Source organism: Pteropus medius, unplaced genomic scaffold (assembly GCF_902729225.1).
Source record: "Pteropus medius unplaced genomic scaffold, Ma_sr-lr_union100, whole genome shotgun sequence".
In the NCBI taxonomy this organism is placed as follows: domain Eukaryota; kingdom Metazoa; phylum Chordata; class Mammalia; order Chiroptera; family Pteropodidae; genus Pteropus; species Pteropus medius.
Window position 1 is genome coordinate 5,689,102 of NW_024350325.1, and position 20,334 is coordinate 5,709,435.

Consider the following 20,334-nt stretch of genomic DNA (forward strand, 5'->3'; position numbering starts at 1 on the left):
AGTAAGCCCTATTTTACATACTGAAAAAAAAACTGATGTTTCATGCCATTGGCTACTTTGTATTATGAAATCGAAAATTAGAGGGAAATACTCATTGCTTCTGTAGTTGAAATCCAACAATAAAAGATAGGAACATGTTTTCCTGGTCATTTCTGGTAGTATATTTTCTCTCATGAATTTCTCTATCATTTGGATGGTGTGGCACAGTAAGTTTTGTGTTGACTTTATTGTGCACTAAAAATATGATCAATATAGAAAAAGTCTCAGTGTTTTTCAAGCCAGAGACTGGCATCAGGCAGCAAGCCACCTCCTCAGAAGGAGACTCGTGCTCAGTGACACATCTGGAGAATTGGCTGGGCTTGAGTTAGTTAATGACGTGTCAGAATCTTGAAGAAGAAAACAGTCCTTTTGGCTATGGTTCCTTCCTTGCCAAGGAGATGTACCCCCATTCGGGGTGATTTCCGTTCTAGCTGTTGGCCAAGTTAAAACAGCATTTCTCTGTGTCGGAGATGGTAGTGGAAAGAAGAATGTGGAAGTTCTAATGGGGACACACCTTTCCAATGCTCCCATGAATGTTTCTTTGGGAAAATAAAGAGGCGGTTGCATTTCAGTGAAAGCTAGATATAGTAAGCATGAAAACTGTTAAGATATCACTTGAGGCATTTTCCTTGTTAAGTATTTTATACGTTCTTTTTCTCCTAATGACACCCCACCCCCGCACACAGCCCTTCTCTCACAAACACTAGAATGCATATTCTCATGTGACTGACAAGCCCGTCAAAGGAATCTGAACATCAGGAGGTCCTAAGAGGGCAATAACTAATTAAGTTTTAAATTTCTGACAGTAGGTTAACAGATATTGTGGTCCTAGACCAGATTATTTTAATTTTATTTTTAATTATGATAAAACACTTGTAACATAAAATTTACCATCCTAGCCATTTTTAAGTGTAAAATTCAGTGGTGTTAAGTACTTTCACGTTATTGTACAATCGTCACACCCTCCGTCTCCAGAACTCTTTTCATCTTGTGAAACTGAAACTGTACCCACTAAACATTAACTCCCCATTCCTCCCCCTTCCCCAGTCACTGGCAACCACCGTTCTACTTTTTATCTCTGTGAATTTGACTACTCTAGGAACCTCATAAAAGTGGATAATACATTATTTGTCTTTGTGACTGACTTATTTCACTTAGCACAATGTCCTAAAGGTTCATCCACATTGTAGCATGTGTCAGGATTTCTTTCCTTTTTAAGGCTGAATAATGTTCCATTCTTTATATAGACCACGTTTTGTTCATCCATTGATGGACACTTGAGTTGTTTCCACCTTTTGGCTATTGTGAATAGCGCTGCCATGAACATGGGCTGGGGCAGGGTCTGACTGTTGACTGCTGATAGCCAGCGGCTCTCAGGACCTGTGTGTTCTGTCCACAGGATGGGGCAGAGGACTGTGAAGAACTGTTACGGATAGAAGAGGACACACACTGGCAGTCTGAGGGAATGTGAGTACGGAGGGCCTGGTAATGAGCCACTATCCTTAAAAGTTCATGTTTCAAGCAGACAGGCAGCCCTGTCATGACAGAATTCTTGCCTACTTTTCTTTGGACAAGCTGACATTCTTACCCAATAATAATGATAGGAAGTTGCCAGTTTGCCTGTCTCATGCTTATTATCATAATATTAGGGCAATACAATGCAAGGTTATACCTCTTCTTTGGCCCTGTGTTTTATCAAATTTAAGGCTGTATGTAGAGATGTCATTCGTGGAATTCGAATTTCTAAAGTGAACATTCTAGCTTCCTTCCATTGGTGTAAAGAAGCTGACAACTGGACCTAAAGTAGCCCTAGTCCCCCTTTTTTACCCAGTGCCTTTAGGTTTAAGATCTGAAAAAATCATTTACCTCTAATAAAAATCATTTGCCTTGAATAATTATAACAGCTAACATTTACTAAATACCATATGTCAGATACTGTCCTAAACACTTCGCGGGTAGTTATAATTTTACCTTTACAACAACCCTATGAGTTAAGTTCTATTTGTTATCCCCCATTTCATAGATGACAAAACTGAGGCACAGAGAGATTGATTATATTGCCCCCAAGGTCTCAGAGGACCAGGATTGAACCCAAGGAATCTCACACCAGATGAATATCCTTTCTGTTCTCTTGCCTATAAAGATTTTCTTGGCAGGCTTTCCCCGGGAGGGCATGAGTGATCTATCACCTGATGAACCATTCCCAGGAGAACTAAGTTTGGACCATGTGGCACAGAGTAGAATTTTGGTTCCCAGGATTTTGTTTTCCATGACATGGCCTGTAGGCCTAGACCTTCCATCCTGCCTTGTGGGGATTTTCCCCTGAGGGAGGATTTGCCACATTATTAAAAAATTTCTCCACTTACAGAAAGACAATGGCTTATGTTCTGTTGAGGAAAGAAGTAACCATGATCAAATCTCTCCCACCCTTTAAAAGCATTAAAAAGTTCCTTTCAAATCATTGTCCAGTATTACCAGCATTCATTGGATATATTTCTGTGATGCCAGGGAGACCTAGCTTGATTATAGAATCATAGCATTATAGGGAAGGACTTTTCTAAACTACGTAAAGCTTTGAAAACCCCATTTTTAATCTTTACCTATTGTTCTCAATGTTGCCTGTAAATCAGGATCATCTGTAGAGCATAGTAAAATGCCCCAGCCCTAGTCAGACTTACTTGGGACTATCAGGCCTGGCATTTTTTTTTTTAAAGGCCACCTGGTCTGTGATGGATTTTGCTGCATGTAGAGCTTAGACTGTAAACTTCTGTCCCACCCCGAAGTCCATATTTTATGAAAGTAGTAAAACTGAGCTACGCTGGTTGAACTGGAGTTGGGAGGTCTGAAAGTAGTGTAGATGCACTGTAGCTGAGCTCCTGTAAGGCTCAGGGAAGCACAGTGTGAGAACCACCAGCTGGTCCATCACCTGGCTTGTACAGATGAACAGATAGAGGCGGACAGGCATTGAGACTTTGCGTGAGTTGCTTTACAGCAGAGCTGGGCTTCCCTAACCTGGGAGCTTTTTCTACAACATTCCGGCAATCCACATCTGGTATTGACAGGTCTTCATTATAATGCTGAATTTGTCAAAATCATATTTATATGTTAGATGGATTTTTGTAATTTTGCTCTTAAGAATCTATATGATCTTCATGTTCTGTGACCATTTTTATGCTCATACTTGGTTTCATGCTGCAGAATAAGTTCATCCAAAGATCAGGACATGGATATAGTGATGATTGAACATATGAGAGAAGCAGTAGATTTGCTACAAGACCCCAACAGGTATGCATATCTTTCCTTGGCCTGGACCTCATGGGTAAATAATGCATACTAATTCACTGAGTACATTATCTCACTTTTAAAAAATATTTGTATGGGCTCTGTCTAACTACTAACAAAGAAAAGTCATTTTAACTGCCTGTTTTCCCAAGGTCCGTAAGTAAGAGTCAAACTTCTAGAAGGATTAAGAACAATATATAAACTGCTAATAGGAAAGTAAATTGTCAAAACCTTTCTAAAGGCATCCTAGTAGTAGGTAGTTGTGATCTAAAAAATATATATATAAACCATTTACTTAAATGAATTCCAAAAGTTTATCCTAAGGGACAAAAAGGTATGAACAAAGATTGTGAGGGGGAAGGTGTTTTTAATAGCAAATATTTGAAAAAAAAGAAATATATTTTGCTTATTATTAATAAAGTAAATATAATGTAGCCAATAAAGTGTTTTGTAAAGTTTCCAGTATATTTTAGAATGCTCATTATTTACTGTTAAACTTAAAAAAGTAAATAGAATATATAAAGTTTGATCCCAATTATATAGATAGAATTAGGTCTCAATTACGCAAGAAGCTTAGAAAAAACTTAAACTGGAAGGAAATATATTATGATGGAAATTTTTCTGTAGGTATTTTTATATATTTTTTAATACTTTTATATATATTGTAGATACTCAGTGGTAGGTACTACTGTAGTTCTTTGATGATCATTTGAAGTGGATGATGAAAAGGCTGGAAGGGAACAGTTTTAGACCTGAGCCCCCAGTATCTCTGTCTGAGATGGGGAACCAGGAGGGGCAGCAGATTTGAAGGAGAGGATGATGGGGTCAGTTTAAGATGTGCTGAATAGTATTCAAGGTGGCAATGTGGCTTTATCCATTCAGCTGTTAGATGTTTAGTTCTGGGACTTAGAGACTTAGATTTGAAAATCATTTTCACAAGGTGCCAAAGTGACAGAAGCTGTATAAGAGGGTGAGGTTTCGAGGGCAAGCATATCGATAGGAAGAGAGTATAAGTCCAGGACAGAGCCTTGAAGATGTGATGTGACCAGGAAGAGGCCACAGCCAGGCTTGAGCACCAGAGCAAAAGAGAGCAGCCTCCTTAGATGGAAATAGCAGTGGTGTGAGAATAGGGACAGGAACCAGGGAGTAAGGTCTGAGTGACCTGGAGGGAGTACCTTTCCACTCTGGGCCTCAGTTTCGTCATCCTTCTTGAAAAGTGAGAGTAACTGAAGATCTCGAGTTTCCTCCTCTCCAGCTTAGAAACGTCTAAGGCAATGAGTTGCCAAGTATGTGAGTGAGTGGGAATGGTGGGTGCATGCTGAATTGTGGAAGAAAACAGTCCCAAGTAACCTTCTAAGTGATAGTTGATTTGTATCTTTACAGAGTGATATTTTAAAATTAGATTATGTTATAAAATATTACGTGGATTTCATTTCCTCCCTAAAATAATTACTTTGGCTGCTTTAGATCTTTTGTTGTTCATCTTGAAATAATTATTATAAGACAGTTGTAACTTTATAATAATGCTTCTGTGAGCCAGTGTAATAGTAATAAAGACTGAGTCCTGTATTTGTTTCTGATAAAAAGAGGACACTTCAAGAGGTCATTTATTTCTAGCTGCTTGGGACTTAATATTAGTAATAAAAACTTTGCATACCCATTGGGTTTTTCCTTTATCTCATATTTCATAGATCCCAACATTTATGTTGTTGTTTTAGTTAAGTTGATGATTATTGGCTTAAATTGTAGAGGTTTACCTTTCATTCAAACTTAACATCAAAAAATGGAATTGCTCTCTATTTTGCCTTTATCTTGGTTTCTTCTCATAAGGATTTCTGATTGTTTGATAGCATTTTAAATAGACATGTATGATATGAACTCATTCCTGCCTTTTAAGATAGCTTTGTAACTTTTATTTAACTTATAGAAATTCCTGGTTTTATAGATCCTAAAAAAAACCTTCCACTTTTAAAATTGCAGAAATTTAGAAAGTAAGACCATTCAAAAATAAAAATGCTTATGAATTCTTATTTTTTTGAGTGAGCATATCAATGTATATTAGAGAGATTAAAACAAAGTACTCTTAGTACATATACCATAATATAGTACCCTTAGCAACTTTACTTGCTTCTGTAAATTAACCAAGTTCTAGAATAAAATTTATTGTGTACTACCTATGAATATTATGACTTTATCAGAAATTACTGTTACATTTCAAATAAGTTGGATTTTGATACCAAAAGAAGATAGAAAGTTATATTAAGATTACATTAAATTTGGCAAATGATGGGAAAATACTACGTAGTTTGAAGTTTCTACCATAAACTTTTCATTATTTAAGCCTAATGGTGAACATAACTTTTTGCATATTAAAATTTTAAATTAAGTGACCAAAAGTAGAATTTATTAAAATTTTAATAAATTTACTAACGTTTTTTCCCTACTCTTTAGATTAAGCACAGATATTACAGAGAGAAGTGTTGTAAACTTTTATCCTATGGAATCGGCAGAAGCCTTAGAATTACAAGATTCTGCACTAAAGTATGTTGACCTTTTAAAAACTAAATATGTTTTCTTTTTTTACACGGAACTATATATACTTTAAATTCCACTTTATATCTTTTTTCCCCCTCATTCCTACAGTGGTCAAATACAGCTGGAGACATCTCCGGTGTGTGAGGTAAGGCTGCTCTTGGATTAAGCAGAGCTCCGTACAGTATTCTGCCACAGAATAGTGGCTTCTATATTCTGTAAAGATTTATCATGGGGTAGAACATGGCTTAGTAAGACCAATATTCAATTTTGTTCAAGATCTATTTTCAAAAATTTTTATACTTTTTCCCTCTTTAGTTTTCTTGCTTATCTGTTATACTTCACCTTCCATTAGAGATGAGAGTTGGCTATTTCTATTAAATTCTCTAAATGTTTTGTGTTGGATAGCCTTGCTGAATCAGGTGAGGGCAACTAAGATCCATAGGGAACCTGCTCTGTGTTAGAAACGGAGTAGGACCATTCAGTGCAGCCATGAAAGAAGCCTATGAACTGGCCAGGTGCAAATAAATTAGAAAAGACTTGAAAGACAAGAACAAAGGATTCTGGAAGTGCGTAGGAGTATTAAAAGAATATAGCAAAGCAAAACTGGTGGAGGCATTTGTGGACAGAATAAAGGTGTAGTTACATTGGGTGAAATTTGGTGGCTGTCTAAAGCAGCTGTGACATAAAACTAAAGATGAGCCTAGAAGGTCTCAAAGAAACAGTCGTGGAGTGGAAGGTTTGAGCTGCTAACTTGAGAGTGAAACATAGATTACAACCTATTTCATCCCTTCTCAGTGAATGGGTTTAGGTTGGCTGATTTTGGGACAAACTGATATATGTCCCCTGAGGTGTCTGAACATGTACTGTCCTAAAGAAGTTTCACACTCTTAACTAGCTAAGTATCTGTGTTAAATAAGGAGAAAAAGAATTGTGATCAAAAAGCCATGTTCTCAGAGTATTGTTTATTGTTGAGCACAGTGACTGAGAATTGTGTTGTTTCAGTTCCATTTCAAAGGCTTACTAAATATGGGTGCCTGTGGGCAACCGTTCTAAGCTTCACCTCATTTTCTGTAAATTGGAATTGGTCTCACAATCCAGGGCTCCTTACTGTTACTCTACACTCTGTTATTATCGTTGGTGTGGTTTAGACAGAATCACTGCACACCCCTTTCCCTGGGTGGAGGTGTCCCCAACAGTGGGACACCAGGAAGTCTTATTTGAAATTGCCCTGGGCTCATTTCACCAAAATCCTTTTGAGACATGTTACCTGTGAAGTGCAGGCCCACTTTAAAAACAAAAATAAAGAAACAAACAAAAACTCTTCTTATTTGGAAATAATTTTAACCTTATAAAAGTTTGGAGAAAAAAAAATGATTCTACAAAAGGTTACGAAAAAAATTAGAACCTTTAACTCGGATTTACCCATGAGTAATATTTTATCACATTTGCAGTATCATTTGTTCTGTCTCTTTCTCTTTTTCCACACACATAGTTCTTTTTCTGAAAATTTGAGGGTAAGTTTCATATGTCATGGTCTCTTATCCCTAAACATTTCAGTATGTTTTCTAAGAATAGAGGTTTTTACCTTACATAACCACATTTTAATTATCAACTTTATAAATTTACATTGATAAAATATGTTCATCTAATCTACCATCCATATTCAAAAGATGTAAGTTGGTCTAATATCTTTCATAGCATTTTTCCCCCTCCAGTATAGGTTCCAGTCTAGAAGCAGGTAGTTGTCAGGTTTCTAATATAGTTTCCTTTATTCTGGAACATTTTCATAACCTTTCTTTGCTTTTTATGACTTTGAAATTTTGAAGAATATAGTCCTTTTTTTGTTTTTTGTTTGTTTGTTTGTTTTTCTTTTTTAATGAGATGCCCCTTATTTTGTGGAACAGAAGTTACTTATATTTCTTCATGATTAGATTGAGGTTCTGCAGTTTGGGATATACTACACAGGTGATGTCGCGTCCTTCTCAGGGTGTCACACTTGGGAGCACACTGTGTCTATCTGGGCCTCATTGCTATTCAACAAATACTAGCTAATTCATTCAAGACTATACTAAAGCAATTCTCTGTTCGTGACAGACATATCTCCATGATTTTAAAAAGGGAGGAGAATAGCTGGCTGTGGTAGAAAAAGAAAGTCTCAAGGTAGAGGAAAAGAGAAGGAAGGAGTAGATTAGCAAGGCCAGTATAAAGATTATGTAGAACTTAAATGTGATTTTCATTCATGATTTGGCTATTTTTATATTCTCTCTTCCAGGAAGAAAGTAATATCTTTAGTATAGTCTTGAATGAATGAGCCAGTATTTGTTGAATACTTGTGTTTTTGTTGTCAAGGACTTCTATATGAAGGATATGAACTTACCCTCGCTTTTAAGGCATTCTAAAAATTATGGAAGAAAGAAGACTTAGATACTGAAAAAAATTTAGAGAAGAATACGAGATGGTTTGTAATCCTGAGTGTTTTAGGTGCCCTGGGAGCTGGGGGGCCAGGGGAGGAGGGCTAGAGAGTTTAAGTAGAGGGAAGTAAACCTAGATTTTGGGGGCAGTTAGATTTGAAACAGTCCAGTTCTGTGCTGAGCAAGGCAGCTGTGCTGAGCAAGGCAGCATGGCCATGGTAGAATCAAGGCACTGTGTGAACCAGGAAAAAAACTTGAGTGGTGCCCAGTTAGATAGGTGAGGCCAAGGTTATGAAGTGATTTGTAATTAGTGGTACATCACATTCTCACCATAAACACACTTTAGATGATTGTTCAAATCAAGTTTGGGTAGCATTGGCATCCATTCAGGAAGAATTGCAAATTATATTTTCATGTACATAAATAATATTGTCTAGGGGAGGATGCTGGAGGGGAAAACAACGGGAAAAATTAGTGGAAGGAGTTGCTTATGTAGAGAGTCAAATCTGTGGTTACTTGTTAACAGTTCTAACAAAGCCATTTAATTGGGTAGGGAAATTAATGACATTTTATTCTAAAAATGTTTTTTCTTTCAATTTGTCACAGTTGAGCATATTTTTAATAGCACTCCTCAACAGTAGGAATAGAAAAACATCTTAAATTTATGCTAATTTGGCATAGTATATATGAAGATGTTTATATTGGCCATCGCCAAATTTTTTATTAAGGTGAATCAGTGGGGTTCTTGATTACCATATAAAGAAGGCAGATCTGGATAAAATAAGCATTGGTTGCCAAAACAAACTGATGTTGAATTGACAGCATAAGATTTTCCCACTAATTTGGGGTCAAGGCATGTGTTCTTATTAAAAGCTTCCAATGAGATTCTGCATATTTCGGAACTGCTGCCTCAAACCATTTCCAAAAATGGGGGTGGGACCCCACAGGTTCCTGATGTTCACAGGAGGTTCAGGCTGACCTCTTTGCTCTGGGAAATCCCTTTGCTTAGCTTATGTGATACTTTAGATGTATTTCTCTGTGAATACAGCTGCATGCTTTTAGAAAATATAAGTATAACTTACTTAGCTACTTAACACACTAATTAATTAATTCAGTGTATATTCATTAGCACCTACGTGCCAAGGTATGATAGAAGTAAAAAAGACACAGTTCTTGCCACAGTAGTTTTATAGTCTAATTCAGCATACCATGCATTTATTTTCTTCTTTAAGGTGCAAAATGATCTAACATTACAGAGTAATGGGAGCAAGTATTCTCCAAATGAGGTAAGTTTCTTGAAGATTAATAAAAGCTGAGGTAGTCTGTGAAGCTTGAATTGGAATATCTTTTACAGAAATATATAGTCTAAGATTGTCATGATGAATGAGTTCATTATATTGCAAATTCTCTGCAGCAGTCTCTCTAATTAGCTATCAGGGCCTTATCTGGCCCTATCCATAATTAAATATCAATTTTAGAAGATATATTTTGAAAACCAAAGATGGGAACATCTTTTTAGAAAAGAAGTGAAAATAGTTCAAATAGGCAACATTTAGAAAGTCTTGTTACCCATAAATGATTCAGTGTGTGGCTTCCCTATAGATGAAATATCCTGTCAGTGTTATCTGTTTCTTCACCTAATTGTGTTATGAGATTCTTCATCAGATGTGCCCTCTGTAAAGTGGATGCGAATGTGTGCTTGTGTGTGTATACCTATGCACACACATGCACACATCTATTCTGGAGCAGAAAAGGATTGCCAGTTTCACATGCTTGTAAAATATTTTTATAATGAGCAAATAAAATTGAATGGATCCCTCCAAAACAATTCTGTTGATTATACTATTTAAAGCATTTGCAAAGTGAAGATGCATTGATTATCATACTGTTGGGTCAGGATTTCATTACACAGCAGCAAATGCAAAAAGTAGTGGTTTTATTAAAATCCTAGAGCATAGAGAAGCATGGATAGTTCTGCTTCAGTTTTTAAAAAAAATTTTCTTTCCTTGAAACATCACAGATTAGCGAGAACGCCCCAGCAATCTCTCCTACCACCAACAGTACAGCTCCATTTGGCCTGAAGCCTCGATCAGGTAATTTAAAACCTCATCGTTCTTAAACTTGTAAACGACTCAGTGGTTTCTCTTTAGCCTTTTAAATGTATACAGCTTTGTCAGTTCTGGAGAGTCTGAGTCCTGGCATCAGTACCTGGCTACAGCTTGGGAAGGCCAGATTTTGGAGCCTTGTTTTCAGTGAATCAGCTGTTAAGTTTATGTTATCAATCATAGATATCTTACCTCCTTTCGAATTAGAGCAGAGTAAAAGGAGATGGGGCATGTAAGTGCCAAAGAAATATTCTGTTGAGTTTTTTAACCCAGGGAAGATAAAAATAGCTAGCCCTTTGCCCCAGTAGTTGGTTCCTGGTATCCTGATAAGTTAAAGAAAGGCCTCTGGGAGGGTGGGGCCTTTCTGAGCCATCCCTCATTTGCTTTCTGAGCCTTGGTAGAGTCTGAGTGTAACCGGGTGATCATTCATTCCAAGGCTCACACACCTAGTCAGGAGCCTTTTTTTTTTAAAGAGCCTTTATGCTCGTATTACCTATTTTCTTTTAATTTTGTATTAGTATATTCACAAGTATAAATTATAGCAATGTAACTACTGATTTTAGAAAGAAGGACTGTGGAAAAATTTGGTTCTTCCAATTTCTCCACGTACTTCAAGTTCTGGCGCTATCTACTTTCTTTTAGGTCCTTCTTTGTTTTCATATTTTTGATTCTTAGGTCTTTTGCGTATACTCACTACTAATGCTTTTAACTAAGTTCTAAAAAATTACTCAGAGACTTTTAAGCAAAAGCTAGTTAAAGAACTCAGGTATACCTGGGTTTTTCAGTAAAGCATTTTGGCAACAGTAGAAGTTATATATGTGTATATTTTCACAAAGGATGCCATAGAGAAAAAAAACAAAGATGATTCTTTCATAAAGGAAAGTTTTTCATTTTTGGAGCAAGTTGATTGATAGGTACCATGTGGCCAGGTGTAATGGTTTTCCCTGCATTTTGAATGGGCTGTAAGACAAAGCTGTTTGAGAAAATGCATGGGCGTGAAGAGGGTTGTTAGTAGGTATTTTATAGAAAGTTGTTTGACTTATTATAAATATGTTCAAATGGCTGGGCTCCTGATTTTTGGAACTGAGCATACACAACCAGATCTGAGATGGACTCCCATTCCCACAGTCTCAAGTGTGTGATGAGAGAAATGGAGGTCAGCTGGGGCATATCTCATCAGCGCCTTTGGTGCTGGCCTGCCAGGGGAGTTATCGCTACACACTGAATACCTCATATTGGGCTACAGATTTTCTCCTCATCCTTACAGGCGGTTTTACACAATTTAAAAATTTTTTCTAATTGGTCAATTCAAAAGTTGAACAAATCTTTAAAAAGATATTCTTTTGAATGTGCATCTTTACAATTTAGTTGTAAAATTGTGGTGTCTCAGTGACATTTTAAAATTCCTTTTATGGAATCAAAATAGTTTATCAACTTTGTACTTTCACTGTTAAACCATTTCAGTTCTTTATAGTGGTGCAAAATAAATGGGGTATTTATTCTGAATAGTAAAAAACAAAGATAATTTCCTCTGCAAGCTTCTAACCTTCTGTAATGCTGACTAACGCAGGTGGAAGTTGACCTAGTTGTTGAAAGCTCCGTGGAGTTTGGTTGCTGTAAATAATGCTGATTTATCTTCAGAACATCAATGGATTTTGGAACTTTATAAAACTAGCATTTTATACTGGGAATTTTTTTAATTTAGTAATTTAAAAATATTACAGTATGTATTTTTCATAGTTTCTAGAAAATAATATATAAAGCAATTTTAGTTGAACGTCATATAATTTAAAAAGATAGAAATTCTTTTTGATTGAGTAGCTTTGGAACTTTTAAAAGCCAATTTTATTTTAAAATTTAGTATATGACTATACGATTTCTGTGTTACAAATAAAAACTGACTGCTCAAATTAGCAAGTTGGAATAAGAACTTAGATTCTCAAAGTAGGCTGATAGTTTTCCTCAGGAAAAAAACCATTTTTTTCCTCTCTTGTGTTTTCCTTCAAAGAAAGACAACTGTGTATACCCAAATATTTATTCCTAGAACAATGTCCATTTATGTTACTTGTCCTGCCTTTTAATTGAATATTTCCTATTTATAGCTCACATAGATATTTCCTAAACATACTATATGGATATTCAATACAAAAAATGTTATCATTTCATAAATGACCGACTCAGAAGTGCTTAAAATTGACCGACATCTATTGGTTAGGTAGGTTTGTTGTTAAAAAGATGCTACTAGTGTCCAAAATTGTTTTTATACTGACCAGTATTAAAGACAGTATTGAGAAGTGTGTGTTCAAGGGTTGAGCAAAGAATTGTCTAGATTCAACTATCAATAAAACATACCAATTGACTTATAGATGTCTTTAAAGAGAAATTTTATATTGCCTTGGAAAAAAATTCACAATGGCAAAGACTGATTCCGTAATAGTTTTATTTTTAAATAATAGGTCAGCTACACATATTAAGCTTGGACTATGTAACCAAATTTTTTGTGTGAATCATATTTGCTAAGATCGTTTGTTATTTAGAGGGTCTTTGAAAAGGGTAGGTCTTTTACTTTTTTATCTACATAATCTACGGGTACTCTTTCTTTCTGCTGGCATGATTCGGTAGTACGTGAAGTCTTTAGGCTTGTGGAACTGTTAAGATTAACGATATTAACTGCATGCAAAGTATATGATCGATAAGTACTAACATTCAGTTTTTATCATTCTTTTTATTCCATGCGCCATCTTTCATTCTTCTCCTATATTGTACATTTGAAATTAAAACCATAATATGAAATTCGCTTCATTTCCATACAATCCTTATGCCATTTGTGAAATGCTGCTGCCCCTTTGGTTTTTCCTGGTCCTTGTGCAACTATACGCGGACTGGCTCTCTTGCTCTCCTGCAGACCCAGCCCTCACTCTTCCTCCTATCTCCTTCAACAAACTTACACAGGCACAAACATGGGACAACTCTAGCTACAGTGTTCCATCTGAAGGAGACAGTGACAATGGTAGGTGACTTTGTACCTATTCTTCAATGTGCTTATTAATAAGCCAATTAATAAACTGAACAGTCATTTCTGTGCAACTGAAGATAGACTTACATTCACTTGCATGACTGATATAAGAGATAATGAGTAAACCTGGAAAATGAAGTCAAGAAAAGTACATGTGTCTTGTTCTCTAGCAGTTTATCAAACTGCTTTTAATTATTTAAAATATTCTGAATTTGGGGAGGAGTTTACAATAATTTCTTCTCTATTTTTTCTGCTCGGGTTTTTTTACTCAGTTGCTTGTTTACAAAAATCTCAGGTTTGCACATTTGGATTATCTCCGCTTGCTCCTGCATCTGAATTAAACGCTTTTAGAGTTTGATCTTTTATAATCTGTGCTTACTGTTTGAGATTTTTAAGGTAACTAAGATGTGCTGTGGCTGATTGAGTGGTGTGCTGAAAATATGTTAACATTGAGAAGTTTCTAAAAATGAAATCACTTGCCTTCTCCTTTTTTTTGGTTTTGAAAATTACTTGCATATTTTGACTTTTGATACCTTTTTGACTGTAAGTTCATCTGCATAATATTCAAGGATAGTAACTTGACCTGAGAATCAAATGTGCAAATAAAAAACTAAGGACACCTGACTAAGATTAATGTTGATATCTTTTAATTTCATGCCTTTAAATATTTTAAATAGCCTAAGAGGTGAAAATAAAATAAAATAATTATTTAGATCTACGTACCACATGTATCTGAATCTCCATTCTAGTCTAACTTAGTTCAGATTTTAAACATTTTACTTCAAGGTACAAAGTGGTAAAAGTAATGTTAAATGAAACAGAAAGTATGATTTATAGGGAAAGGAAGTGAGATGTGAGGTATTACTACAATACAAACACAATAGGGAGATGTTTTCTAATAATACTCACTTTTTAAATCTAACTATGTTATATGTAATACATAGAAAGTTTATATTTAAAATATTTGCAGCGATTTCTGGCCAAAATTCAACCAAAAATGCTTTTCCAATTTCCTTTGGTAGAAGGATATGTATGTATTAGCAGGTTAGTTGAAAAGGAATTTTGTTATTTCATAGATTTCTAAAATTTGTAACTGAAAATAAGTATGATTAAACAACAACAACCACAGCAAAAAACAAAAGTCCCTCCTTATATCATTCTGTTTTAAAGTCTGCAAGTTGAGGAGGGCTAAATGGAAACTTTCTTGATAAACTTGTTCGTTTACTTAAAACTAAAAAAAAGGCGGATAGAGGCATTTTTGTTTTCAGAAAGCATGGCTATTTGTGGTTCTAATGTTGTTTAAAGGAAATAAAGCCTACAATGAAAGATTTCTGTGTGATTTGTTATTTCCTTAGCAGTGATATATGAAACCAAAGGACTTTTTTTTGTTGTTTTTTTTAAGCTGAGAAGCTCTAGACATCTTATGTAGCAGTATAATATATATCCTTATAGATGAAGCAACTAAAACTAGAAAGATAGGGTGACCTGTCGAGTCACCTTGCGAGGTAGAGGTGGATAGACGGGGCCATGCCCAGAGCCCCTCACTGTCTAACCTGTTCATTCCACTGCTGTTTATTGAGAACTCTCTGCAAATTACTAAGCCAGACTGCCTTCTTTTTATTAACAAGTGTAAGAATTCCATAGAGAATAATCATTGTGAAAATCTGAAAATAAAATAACCTTGCAATACTTATTTGGTATTTTTGTATGAGTGAAAATTCTAGATAATTCATGTGTAGCTATTATGCTGTGCCACAATAATAATAAAGGGATTTTTTTTCAGTATTTATTTGGTTCAGTCAGTCACATCAGTTATTTGATGGTTGTCATTTTATTCCTATTTGCAGTTTGTCTGTAATATACCCTGAGCAACAGATAATTTTCTGTGCAGATATCTTTACAAATATCTATACAGGTTCTCAGATCTAATCTTTTATATGTCTTCATTCTCTGTCAAACTTTGCCTTCTCGTGAATACATTTTCCAGTACATTTTAAAAATTAATGAAGCTCCATTATTTGTGTCCACAAGTATATAAGCTAATGTTGCAAAAAGAATACAGCCAATTTTTTATGTTGTTCTTACTGGTTCCTCCTAAGTAGGAGATCCTATTAAGTAGCCTCACTTGGCATTTCAAAGCTGATTACTACATCAGTTTTGTTTCCTCATATTTCTCCTTTATCTAATATCTGCAGCTATTTCAACCTTTGCAAATAAATGGCATCTTATTACCAGCCTAACCCACCGTAATATAACTTGCCTTTTATTTATATTGTTTAGTTATTGTTTTTGATAAAGTTGGCATTTTTATACCTTATTTACTGTCTTGCTTTGTATTAAAATTACCCTTTAATTTAAATTCCAATATTTAAGTAAAATTTAAACTCTTAAGCAGTAAATATTGCTTTCCAATATTTCATTTCAAATATATCTCTCTTTAAATCCCCTATTTTCTCTAAAACTCGTTCTCCAAAGAAGTAAAAAATGGCAAATTGCCTAGAAGGAGTTTGAATTCCAGTCCCAAAGTTCTATCTCCTAAGATAGATGGAGGAGGATGTGAATGTGTCTGTAGGTCTGTCCACCCCTGAGACTGTATGGGGGCAGCTTCACTTCAAGTTATTCTTAACTTGAAAACTTCACTTCTGCTCTTTTTTTGTGTGGCCTCTTACTGCTATTCTGCACCTTTCTCTCCCTTTCTCCTTCATTTTGAAGTTAAAACCATTCCTATCTTCTCTTGAATCATTTTCCCTTTTTCATTTGCAATGAATTGGTGGGTGCTAATTTATACTTACTTAAAATTGATCTTTAAGCTATCACTGGAGAATGGATGAATGGACATATTCATTTTGAGCCAGTTTACAGACATTTTCTTGAATATTTTACCATAATCTTGCACTTTATAGGTATTATTTTCCTCATTACAAAAATAAAGAAACTGAGGCCGTAAGAAGTATTTCACTGGTTTTTAACACTGGATTCATATGAGAATCACCTGGGCATTTTAAAACAATACCTGCCTATGCCCCACACTCAAAGATGCTAATTTATTTGGTGTTGCATGGAGTCTATGCACTGATTATTGTTTTTTCGATCTTGTGATTTCCAAGTAGGTGAAAAAACACTGGGTTAAGTAAATTGCCCAAAACCATAGAGAGTACATTTGAGCATTTCGAGGGCAGAGAATGAATCTAATCCATTTGGAAGCACCAGAAGGGAATAAGTGTGCTAGTCAAATTTCTAATTCACATTAGCCTGGATCTAGAACTTATGATATTTGTTCAAAGCCACCATATTACTGCCCTTAATTTTACATATCCTAAACATCATACTCAGGCAGGGCTCTTGATTTTCAAGGAGAAATTGAGAGCTAAGTTTCAAAACCTCCTGTGTACACAGAGAAGAAATCTCATTGAATTAAATTTAGGTAATAAAGGTTAATAATAATTTCTATATGGAGAGTACATTTCATGTAATAATTAAATAAATAGCATTTCAGGCAATTTTTAGAGCAGTGAGCTTTCTTTGCTTCACTAAAAGATATTTTTACAACCATTAGAGAAATGGTTTCTTAACTATCCATTCATATCCTTAAATATCTATTGAATGTCTACTGTGTGCTAGGCATGATGCTCGTTACTATTGATACAATTCTGAAAAAGACAAGATCTCTGCTCTCGTGAAACTTATTTCAGAGTCAAATTTTAGGAGATTTTTCATGAAAAAAAAAAATTCAGATGACATTATCAAGGTAGGATAACCTCTGCAAAGATACTCTCAAAATAGACCGATCTCTAAACGAGGAGTTTTTGAAACACTTGTTTCATTTATTCATCTCATAAACTGCTTTATAGAGCAAGGGTAGAGGTACAAATTGGAAACAGACACAAACTCTTACGGTCATAATGGAGAGGAACAGATCTATAATTATAAGATAAAAAGTGATGAGTGCCATGAGAGACACAAGTAAAGAATTTTATACAATCATAGGCGATAGACCACTCCCAGGTCAGGGATGATGATGAGGAGGAGAGTGATGGAGGAGGTAGAGATAATGGGAAAATTGGTGGAATTTGACCTGTACCTGCAAGGATGATGTTGATATTCTGCATAAGCATATTCATCATTCCCTGCAGGGTCTTTGCTTAGAAATTTGTCTCTTCTGCTGAATAAATTATAAATATGAGCAAATAACCTTTTCATTCTTTGAATGTTATTTGACAGACAGTAAGTAATTAAGCAGTTAAGCAGGACTCATTTTTTTCCTGCATTTTAAATCACCTACTTCCTTGTCCCTTCCTACTCCTGAGACATATATATATATATATAATATATACATTCTTGCCAACATGCACATGTGCATGCACACACACACACACACACACACACACACATACATAACCACTCACACACATGCTCACTCTGCTCTCTTGCTCCTTTTTTCTCTTCTTATTTATACTTAAACAGCCAGGGTGACATTTGATTTAAAAAGCAGGTACCAACAGTGTGGCTTCTTTTAATATTGTCTTGTAGCCTCAAGTTAAATTTTTATTCCCTGAATTAAGGGAATTTTTGAAATTTACTGATATGGAATTAAGGAAAACCAGAATAATTCTTCCATAGATCAGTTTCCTGAAGCTGTGACCCAGGCTGCTCACAACGTTTATTATTTAATATAACATGAAAGAAAAAAAAAAACCTAAGTAATATAATCAGAGCTATCATAATGGTCACTTTCAAATTAACAAAACCAGCAAAATAAGCAAGCACTTATATGATCTATAGATTATTAGCCTAATGATTTTATTTTAAATTCTCATATAGTTCACAGTAATTAACCCATTTAGAAAACTAGTAACGTAGTCATCGCTCCCAATCATTTTATGTTCATTTGAAGTGTTCATTTCAAAACCCTAGTTCAAATGTTTTTTAACACTGTGATTAATTAACATCGTAGAGCAAATACCCAAGCATGCCTTTGCATTTTTTAAGATGCACAGGAATTTAAGATGAAAAGCGATGCCAAGAAATTACAACCCAGACACCATTGCATTATCTTATTATCTCATAAAGGGCTCTAACAAGACGTAGATATTTGAATTGCGTGCTGTTAAACAAAGCTCAGTTAACTTAACTTCCTGATAGTTTCATATTTGGAATGAAATCTGCCAATAAAAACATATTGAAAATATTAAACGTGCAGTATTAGATAAGATTACCCTCTCTCCCCGCCCCCGGGGGGGAAAAAAAAGGCAAAGGAAAATAAAAATTCCAAAGAAAACATTAGATTTCTTTAAACAATATTAGGGCGCCACTTGCTGGCTGGTGTTTGTATTACTCAGTTATGTCCACATTCCTTGACTTTTTTGGTAAACTTGGTAGATAGACTTCTTTTCTTTGGGGGAGTGGATTATGTCTAGATTTTACATTTTAATATATATTTCTTCTAGTTGCTTTGTTTAAAGGGGTAAATTACTTTATTGGGATCGATATGGTATATAGGCAAGTTTAATGCATTTTAATTCTTCTATGCTTTCTATTTTGTCAGACTTTTCCTCATTTCCTTTTGCTCTGTGAACTTCTGTTTCTTTGCTGGGTTACTCGGCCCTTCTTCCTCTGAAGGTCTTGCCTTTATTTTTGAAACAATTGGTCTCACTTCCTGTGGGATTTGGTTTTCGTGGACCTTGGTGACATCTCTTTGAAGACGTGTCTTTGACTTTTTTTGCCTGTGACTTCCCTGGGTGGCTTGAGGCAGAGGCCCAGGCTCCAGGCCGACTTCTCTTCAAGGTTCCAGAAGCTGTTACGGACATTAGATCACCTCCTTTCTTCATTAACTCTAAGTCAAGGGATTATTAAGATGTGTCAACTTTCTGTCTTCTACAGAGCATCAGAATGCTGTTTTAAATATCCTAGAACTGATTTAGAGAGAAAATACCGAGACATGAGAAGTATAATGCAAGTCATTTATTAAGGTGGTTTGGTTCAAAAATACAAATTGAGATTAAAATGGCATAGTTGTGTGAGCACGGAATAATTGATTATATGGAGTAGACTCAAGTTTTTTTAATTTGAAGTATATTTTTAAACTATATTTAACCTAAAAAAAACTAATAAATTGAAATAGCTCTTAAAGTGGCCCATAGGAAATGTTTGTCAAAATAGAATAAAAGTTGCATGACCTTCTTATTATACATCGTTTAAATTGTAGTGGATAAAATTGCTTGGATTGCATCATGCCAGTGCAAACCTCTACATTGTATTGATTTTTAAAATTGGAGTTCTCTGCCCAAAATTTCCTGGCAGTACCCTCATCTTCTCCCCAAACAACCATATAGTCTGACAAGAACTAAATATGACTCTTACCAGGTCTTTACCCTCTCTTGTGTGCATGAAAAGGTGACAGTCTTAGGATAATTATCTCAAGGAAGAAAAAAAATTCAAGTTCAAATCTGCCCTGGACTTTATATCATAATAAAAATGGATAAAAACCCTTGCTATAATCACTCAGCTATATGTAGAGTATTTTGTACCCTCTTTATTAATCTTTAAAAGCTATAATCCTTCCAAGATTAGAGCATATGTTTTCTCTGAAACCAGAGGCTTAACTCCTTTCAGAGGGAGCACCACTGTTGGTTTCTATTCTTGGAGGTTGTAATTTTAAGGACCTGAAGGATGATCTCTTAAACTGCCCCTCATCTTGCCAACTTTCTAAAGGAGTCTGTGGTCATTTCTAAAGAGCTAACTTTTGGGATAAACTGTCAGAGACATGATAGAAGGCAGAACTTTTCCACTCCACACTCAGATATGTAATCTTGTGTATCATCACTTAGTTCTTAACCCAAGCTTATGAAAAATTTTAGCCAACAAAGCATTAACCTGTGCTTATTTTAAACATGTAAATCAATTCTAGAGATTTCTTATTTGAAACAGATTCTCTGAATTGAAAGGA

The 20,334-nt window shown here is 35.2% G+C and overlaps 1 protein-coding gene across 1 annotated transcript in view; it reads left to right on the top strand.

Annotated features, from left to right (window-relative positions):
- LRCH1 (leucine rich repeats and calponin homology domain containing 1) overlaps positions 1-20,334 on the top strand; it is a 179,489-nt gene that overhangs the window by 134,998 nt on the left and 24,157 nt on the right. Inside the window, exons 10-15 of the mRNA XM_039839339.1 lie at positions 1,439-1,506; positions 3,238-3,324; positions 5,773-5,862; positions 5,965-6,001; positions 9,500-9,553; positions 10,288-10,360. Coding sequence (XP_039695273.1) covers positions 1,439-1,506; positions 3,238-3,324; positions 5,773-5,862; positions 5,965-6,001; positions 9,500-9,553; positions 10,288-10,360 — 409 coding nt within the window. The remainder of the gene's footprint in view (positions 1-1,438; positions 1,507-3,237; positions 3,325-5,772; positions 5,863-5,964; positions 6,002-9,499; positions 9,554-10,287; positions 10,361-20,334) is intronic.